The following is a 9,180-nucleotide window of genomic DNA, read 5'->3' on the forward strand; positions in this document are numbered from 1 at the left end:
ACTCAATTTTTGAGGTGGAAAGAACTTTGCCAAGAAGGCATTGACTAGCTTTTCCCAAGAGTCCAGGCTTTCTTTAGGTTGTGAGTCCAACCATATTCTAGCTCTGTCTCTTACAGCAAAAGGGAATAGCATCAGTCTGTAGGCCTCAGGGTCAACCCCATTAGTCTTGACTGTGTCACAGATTTGCAAGAACTCAGCTAAAAACTGATGAGGATCTTCCATTGGAAGTCCATGGAACTTGCAATTCTGTTGCATTAGAGAAACTAATTGAGGCTTAAGCTCAAAGTTGTTTGCTCCAATGGCAGGGATAGAGATGCTTCTCCCATAGAAGTCGTAAGTAGGTGCAGTAAAGTCACCCAGCACCTTCCTTGCATTGTTGGCATTGTTGTTATTTTCAGCTGCCATGGGTTTTTCTTCCTTGAAGAATTCGGTCAGGTCCTCAACAGAGAGTTGAGCCTTAGCTTCTCTTAGCTTTCTCTTCAAGGTCCTTTCAGGTTCAGGGTTAGCTTCAACAAGAATGCCTTTGTCTTTGTTCCTGCTCATATGAAAGAGAAGAGAACAAGAAAATATGGAATCCTCTATGTCACAGTATAGAGATTCCTTGAGGTGTCAGAGGAACAGAAGAGTAGAAGACAGAAGTAGAAAATTCGAACTTATCAAAGAAGATGGAGTTCGAATTTTGCATTAAGGAATAGAGTTAGTTCATAAATAGAAGGATGTGAGAAGAAGGGAAGTAATTTTCGAAAATTAAGTAAAAGATTTTGAAAACATTTTGAAAAACACTAATTGATTTTCGAAAACAAAAGTGGGAAAGAAGTAAAGTGATTTTTGAAAAAGATTTTGAAATTAGATATTAAAAAGATTTGATTGAAAACTATTTTGAAAAAGATGTGGTTAAGAAGATATGATTGGTTTAAAAAAATGTGATTGAGAAAATATGATTTGAAAACAATTTTAAAAGATATGATTTGAAAACAATTTGAAAAGATATGATTTTAAAAATTAATGACTTGCCTAACAAGAAAAGATATGATTCAAACATAAAACCTTCCTCAACAGAAAAGGCAAAAAATGTTCAATCAAATCATTAATTGTTAGTAAGTATCTTTGAAAAAGGAAAGAAATTGATTTTGAAAACATTTGATTGAAAAGATATGATTTGAAAAAGATTTGATTTTGAAAAACTTTGAAAACTTGAAAAAAAATTGATTTTGAAAACAAAATCTTCCCCCTTTGCCATCCTGGCGTTAAACGCCCAGAATGGTATACATTCTGGCGTTTAACGCTCAAAATGCTACCTTTTTGGGCGTTAAACGCCCAACCAGGCACCCTGGCTGGCGTTTAAACGCCAGTCTGTCTTCTTCACTGGGCATTTTTTGAATGCCCAGCTTTTTCTGTATAATTCCTCTGCAGTATGTTCTGAATCTTCAATTCCCTGTATTATTGACTTGAAAAGACACAAATTAAAAATATTTTTGGATTTTTAATAATGAGGAATAATCAAAATGCAACTAAAATCAAATAACAATGCATGCAAGACACCAAACTTAGCAGTTTGTATACCATTGACACTAACAAAATGAGAATGCAACACTCAAGTCAATAGAATTCAAAGATCAAAACAAGAAAATCATCAAGAACAACTTGAAGATCAATGAGGACACATGCATGAATGCAATAAGAACAGAAATATGCAATTGACACTAAATTTAAGATGAGACTCTAGACTCAAACAAGACATATTTTTTTGGATTTTATGATTTTGTAATTTTTTTTGGGTTTTTCGAAAATTAAGTGAAAAGGAAAATAAAGGTATCAAAATTCTTAATGAGAATTTCAGGAATCATGCAATGTTAGTCTAAAGCTTTAGTCTAAAGAAATTAGACATGGCCGGCCAAGCTTCAGCAGGATATTGCATTCAAGAGCTAAATTGATGAGAATCAATCAGCTTTGGTGATGATAAGAACATCACCTTGAAACACTAGAATTCATTCTTAAGGACTCTGAAGAAAAATACCTAATCTAAGCAACAAGATGAACCGTCAGTTGTCCATACACAAACAATCCCCGGCAACGGCGCCAAAAACTTGGTGCACGAAATTGTGATCAATACTTTTCAAAACATAAACAATCCCTAGTAATGGCTCCAAAGACTTGGTGCTCAATACCATGGCATAAACACAACTTCGCACAACTAACCAGCAAGTGCACTGGGTCGTCCAAGTAATAAACCTTACGCGAGTAAGGGTCGATCCCACGGAGATTGGTGGTATGAAGCAAGCTATGGTCATCTTGTAGATCTCAGTCAGGCAGACTCAAATGGGTATAGTGATGAACGAATAAAGCATAAAGATAAAGATAGAGATACTTATGTATATCATTGGTGTAAGAGCTTCAGACAAGCGTATGAAGATGCCTTCCCTTTCGTCTCTCTGCTTTCCTACTTATAGAAAACTAGTAGCCTAAGGTGTACAGAGATGAGTAAATGACATAAAAATCCACTTCCGGGCCCACTTGGTGTGTGCTTGGGCTGAGCAATGAAGCATTTTCGTGTAGAGACTCTTCTTGGAGTTAAACGCCAGCTTTTATGCCAGTTTGGGCGTTTAACTCCCATTTGGGTGCCAGTTCCAGCGTTTAACGCTGGGATTTCTTGAGGTGACTTTGAACGCCGGTTTGGGCCATCAAATCTTGGGCAAAGTATGGACTATCATATATTGCTGGAAAGCCCAGGATGTCTACTTTTCAACGCCGTTGAGAGCGCGCCAATTGGGCTTCTGTAGCTCCAGAAAATCCACTTCGAGTGCAGGGAGGTCAGAATCCAACAGCATCTGCAGTCCTTTTCAGTCTCTGAATCAGATTTTTGCTCAGATCCCTCAATTTCAGCCAGAAAATACCTGAAATCACAGAAAAACACACAAACTCATAGTAAAGTCCAGAAAAGTGAATTTTAACTAAAAACTAATAAAAATATACTAAAAACTAACTAGATCATACTAAAAACATACTAAAAACAATGCCAAAAAGTGTATAAATTATCCGCTCATCACCTGCTCCGCCACCGCTGCTGCCATCGATTAGATTGAAATCATTGTTGTTGCACCCTGTTCTGTTGATTGAGCCGATATTGGAGTTGTTGTTTCGGTTCCAATTCCTCCGTTCTTGAAACGGTAAGGTTTAGTCTTTGCTCTGCTTCCATCTTGTTCCTTTGCCTTTTTCGTGTTCTAACTAAGAAAATCAATGTCTCTGATTAGTACTGTTGCTTTATTTTTCCTATTTGCTGCTAGAACCATCATAGGGGATAATGTTGATGCCATCAGGAAACTGCTAAAGCTGCTGCTAGTTCTGATTTTGCTATCTTAGTACTGGTCTAATCGTCCCCTTAGGTTTGATCAATTTGTATGTTCTGTTTTATCACCGTTATGGTTTCCATGTTCTGATTTTAATTCTAGTCCTTACTTTGTCTTGAATCCCCAGGGTTGTAATTGCTATTAATTGCTATTAATTCCTATCGAATCTGAATCTTTTATTTTGCTGTAACCATGGCCACTGCAGTGAAGGTTAACATCACTGCTACCGCTGTTTCGGTTGCTGCCATTGCCGTTCTAATTGCATCAGAGTCGCATCTGCTGTCATGAATTAGAAGGAGAGGGAATTATCATGATAAATTTGTGCGAACTCGGTTAATTGAGGTGGGGTTTTTCTTATAATCTAATTTATATTACAGAGTTGTGATAACTAGATATTAATGTGAAAGAACATATGTCTGTGATTATGATTGTCTTCTAAATGTGGTTGTTTCCTGGACTGAATGATTGATTGCTTGATTGCTTGAGTAGTTTGTGATTGCTGAAAAGAAATTAGTTTGAAATGTTATTTAGTTGATTATTATGAAAAAGGATTTTTCTTGGTTTTGAAGCTATTTTTGATAATGTAAAGGAATTGGCTTTGGAAATGATTTGGAATATGAAACGGGATTAACTTTGGAAATGGTTTAATTTTGAGTTAGTGACTTTATAAATGATTTAGTATTTGAGCTTGTTTGATTTTAAAAAGAGATTTATTATGGGCACTGATTCGCTTTGAAAATAATTGATATTGGAACTAGCTAAATCTTGGAAAATGATTGAGGTTTGAAAAAGGTTTGAGAAATATTTGGATGGGACCCGAACAGGGTGGCAGACTTCGAGTTTTAGAGGAGATGCTGCCGAAATTTTATAAAATTGGAAGTTTTATTTGAAGTAATTAAATAAAAAGATTTGTTTTTAAACATTATATGTTTTAAGAATAATCTATTTATCAAAGAAAGAATTATGTTTTAGAATTGAGATTGTTAATGAACGGAATGGAAAGAGGATTGATGAGGATTTTCTTTGAAATATGGTTTTTGAATGAATTTGAAAATGAGGTTTGGATTGATGAATGATTATGATGTTGAGAATGTTGAGATATGTGGCTTATGAATTTGAAATATCTGAGATACAAGGTTCCCTGGATTAAGTACCGTGACTTGCCACCACGTGTACCAGGTTGAAAACTCGATACTCTGTTGACCCTACGACGTAAGTGTGATCGGGCACTATATAAATTCTCGGGAATGTTACCCCCATTGAGCAATATTGATTATTTGAGAAAAAGCTATGCATAGACTCTTGGGGATGCACGTCGGGGGACAGTCTAAGGACAATTCAGACTTGTCGGGTTGGCTGGATAACCGACAGATGAGCCTCATCAGCCATAGGACAGGCATGCATCATATGCATTTGTATGCTTTGCTTGGGTTTGAACTTGTTTTGGTTTGCCTAATTGCTAAACTGTTCCTAACTGCTACTTGAACTATTTACCGTAACTGCTTCCTACTTGTGTTTTACTTGTCTGTCTTGCCTGTGTTTGTCCTGGCGTGTTACATTTGAGAATGGACTTCGGTGCTGAATTAATGATTGTGTGGTTTGATTGCATGGTTGGTTTCTGATTGAGATTTGTTTATGAGAAAAGAAAGACCTTGGATTTCTAAAAATATTGAACATTGTTTCTTTGAGAAGGTTTTGAACGATTAGCTATTAGATTTTAAAAGGATTCATAAGGCAATGATAATCACTAAATTTGAAAATAGTTTTCTTATTGAAATATCTTATTATGACAACTTTGAAACTCCATGGTGAGACCGTGTGGTTAGGTTCTCACCCCTACAGCTTTACCTTTTCAGGAACCGGATGAAGAAGCGTTAATCAGAGTTATACTGTGTTTGGTTGATATGTTGTTGTATCAATTAGATTATTTTCTTCCCTCGCCTTTGTTATTACAAGTTTGTAAGTGGGGATAGAAATTGTATGTTTTATATGTATATTATATTATGAGTTATTATGTAAGGAGTCTTGTATATGAATCTATGCCTGTTTGTATTTTTCTTAAGATAAAGTCTTTATTTCCGGTTTTCAAAGAAATCAGCGATACAGTGCCGAGTCACAGGCTCCTATTTTAGTATTTAGTACGTAAAGTAGTCGTAATACTCCTTTCTATCAGAGTAGCGCAGCCGGAGGCGTCACTTCTGATAGTGAGGGTATTACAATGTGGGTTTTTTATAATTCAATCGATTGTTTATATTACCTAATCGATTAAATTTTGTACGTGACTAATGGTATATTCCAATTCAATCGATTGGTATGATTATTCAATCAATTGAAATGTGACGTAAATAAGTTTTTGAGAAAAGGACAAATTAGTCCCTGGGCCTTTTAATCCGCAGACATTTTCATCTCTGACCATTGGAAAATACTTTTAAGTCCCTGACGTCCCTAAAAATTAGACGGATCAGTCCCTCCGTCCATAAGCCACCATCAGACCCAATGGAAAAGGTTGACCTGGCTCCCCTTCTGCTTACCTGGCTTAACGGCGTTCCCACGTGGCATGTTAGTGGGATGGAGCTTTTGAAAAAGGGACACATAAGTCCCTGTCACTCAAAACGACGTCGTTTTGTGTGCTGCCCCTTATATACACTCTCATTCCTTTCCTTGTGTACAATGTCTATTACACCCACAGAGCTTTTACAGAATTACATTAAACCATAAGGAAGACTAAAGATCAAACGCAGGAATACTCTGTTTCTCCCTCCAAAAAAAACACCATCCAGACTGAGAAGGTTCCGGTGTGCATTCATTGTCGAAGAGGGAGAACCATATACTCTGTTTCTCGTCTTCTTTATAGAGATTCCCTTCGTCATGAGTGATGCTTTCAGTTTTATTCCTTCTTTGTTGAGATGCCTGCTGATGAAAAAATCAAGTGTTCTTGTTCCCCGCTTTCAACAAGTTGGCACGAGATCTTTGGGCCCATTTAATCTCTTCTTGATATAAGAGTTCATCTAAGTCTGCCTGTGCCCTTTTCAAATTCAAAATTGTTTCTTCAATTTGTGAGTGAGATGTAAGTTGTCATATCAGTTCTTATTTACCTTTATTTGTTTCGGAAGCTCCCCAAATTTCTCTTTTCTCCATTCTTGCAATGCTTTGCTGCACTTTCCTAGTTTCTCTTCAATTTGATCATAGTTCACAGCCCATCTTCTTTTGATAATCTCTTTGCATTCAGAGTCTCTAAGCTACATTCTTCGAATCTGAAAATATATGGCCTCTTCCTTTTTAAGCTCTCCCCATGAACATCGATTAAGATTGGACAATGGTCTGATCTGTATCTTTGAAAATATTTTACCACTCTTTCTAGGAATTCTTCCTTCCAATTTATTATTGCCACTGCTCTATGTAGCCTTTCTTGAATATTTGCTTCCCCAACCTGATTGTTAGACAAAGTGTAAGCATATCCTACAAAGCCTAAATCTAGTAATTGATTCACTTGAAGAGATTCCCATTTACCTGAGTATAAGTCATTGGCAGCCCTCCAAGTTGCTCTTGTTTCAACAACAATAAGCTCACTCTTTTTTCTTTTAACCTACTAAAGAAGGTTGTTTTAGATGCCTTATTTACGAAAAGAAACTAGCTATAGGAATCAGATTCAAGTAATCCCATCCAACACTTCAAATCTATCTATAAAAAAAATATAAGAAGCAATACATGAATGTGAAGTGCCATTTTAAAACAACAGAACTATGGAAGTGTTTAACATCCTCCTCGAAAATGTAAGCAGGAGTCAAGTCAATCCCCCCGCCAAACCACCACTGCCTAGGTTCTCCGGGAGCATCTATAGAATGCAACAGGGTTACACAGTCAGTAGCAGCAAATTTATGCAGATACTTATTTGCAAGATAATAACCTTAGAAATTGGCATAAGTAAGATTTTGAGCTATATGACAAACAACAGTAGTAATAATGGTATGAGAAACAACTCCGAAATAAGGATGGAAAATCATAATCTGCAAGGTTGGGGCAAATGGGTTCTTCGGATGCAAAACCTGAAAAAGGTTGATGTCATTTCCCATTCCATCTGAAATCAAAAAGAATTGAATGGGGGAAACACTTACGGAGCTGATTCCAGCAGTGAAGAACGGAAAAGAACCAGGCTTCTGGTCAGGAGAAGCGGCAGCTTTTGTAGCGCCGTAAGCTTCTGGCGGCATGATGCTATAAACAACGGAGACATTAACTCCAGCCTTCTCCCAAATGGCCCCGTCTTGGAGAATCCTGCTGATGCCGCCACCTTCGCCGGGCCTGGACCAAACGTCCTCCTTGAAGTTGGCCCCGTCGTCGGCAGCCTCAAGGGCGGTGCAGACAGGGTCCTGAGCTTCTCTAATCATCTTCTCGAAGTGGGCCCTTACAGAAGAGGAGGAGAAAGAAGAATGAGCCATTTAGGGCCAAACGGGAAACGACGTAGTTTTAGGGTTGAGGGACTTATTTGTCCAATTTTTGAAACTATCCTGTTGACTCATCAGTCCACGTGTGTATCTATGACGCCAAGTCATCAGAACGGGAGCCACGTCAGACTTTTCCGTTGAGTCTGACGGAGGCATTTGCACGGATGGACTTATCCGTCTAATTTTTATGAAGGTCAGGGACTTAAAAATATTTCAAATGGTCAGGGATGAAAATGTCTGCGGGTTAAAAGGTCAGGGACTTATTTGTCTTTTTCTCTAAGTTTTTTTCTGATAGCAAGATAATCCAATCGATTGAATTTTGAATCGCCCCGTTCTCAATTTTCATATCGTTTTTATAAATTTTGAATCGTGCCGTGACTAATGATTTATAAATCGAGTGAGTTATAGGAAACTTGAAATTCAATCGATTGATTTTCTAAGAAATACGATTTCAAAATCTTCGACAAATATAATGAATCAAAGATAAACTTTTAATCGATTGAAATTGCCAAAAAGTTATTACGATCAAAAGATCTAATTCGTTATTGTTTTTGTTTTTTATTATTAATAAACATAATAAATAAATAATAAAATAATAATTTATAAAATAAAAAATAATTTTTATAATTAAATAAAATATATAAAATTAATTTATAATTAAAATTAGAAACCAACTATTTAACCGTACGTCCAGTGAGATAAGTGATGCTGCCATTGACCTAAAACTTCGGCTGCGTGTGTTGATTCAAGCAGTACGTGTCGAGTAGTAGGTTTTTCTTTTTGTTAATGGTGGCTACTTAGATAATAATACCTTCATGTAAAATTGAAAAATGTTAGAAGCAATGAGAATTTATTATTTTTAGTAATTATTTAATTATATTAATTTAATTTTTTTTATTTTTTTTGGTGACTTTTATTTTTTTTAATTTAATAATTTAATAATATATTTTATTTATATTTTTTATATTAATAATTAAATAATAAATTTTAATAGTTTTCGAGCATTAAAATTACATGCAAGACGATAGTTGCCCCATATTCAACTATGATCTTTACATCACGGCATGCATATAAGATGTAAGTATGTAACTACATTGGGACTAACTACTACTTCGTTTCGGAGCAACCAAATTTAATAGTTAATTTTACATCTTTCTAAAAATGTTGTAGTAGTTTCCATGCTTTATTAATAAATTATTAGTCTGTGGGGACTGGGGATCACGTTATCATACACAATTTGCTTACATATGAATATGATTTTAATTAAATTAATTAATTATTTGATGTAGTCTATCTATAGTAATAACATTTTTTTAATATTCTTGTTATGGGGTTATTCAAAAAAAATGTTTAAAATATTTTTTTTAAATATATTTTTTAATAATAAAAAT

At 35.7% G+C, this 9,180-nt stretch overlaps 1 protein-coding gene across 1 annotated transcript; it reads right to left on the bottom strand.

The window, feature by feature from the left end:
- Positions 1–3,523: 3,523 nt before the first annotated feature.
- LOC130948996 (oxygen-dependent coproporphyrinogen-III oxidase, chloroplastic-like) lies at positions 3,524–7,783 on the bottom strand. The gene is made up of 4 exons (XM_057877840.1): positions 7,463–7,783; positions 7,328–7,393; positions 7,056–7,234; positions 3,524–3,626 (listed from the first exon to the last, which is right to left on the bottom strand). The coding sequence occupies exons 1-4, from the start codon at positions 7,781–7,783 to the stop codon at positions 3,524–3,526; spliced, it is 669 nt and encodes a 222-aa protein (XP_057733823.1).
- Between the last annotated feature and the right edge of the window lie 1,397 nt (positions 7,784–9,180).

The sequence above is a fragment of the Arachis stenosperma genome, chromosome 9 (genome assembly GCF_014773155.1).
Source record: "Arachis stenosperma cultivar V10309 chromosome 9, arast.V10309.gnm1.PFL2, whole genome shotgun sequence".
Taxonomy (NCBI): Eukaryota; Viridiplantae; Streptophyta; class Magnoliopsida; order Fabales; family Fabaceae; genus Arachis; species Arachis stenosperma.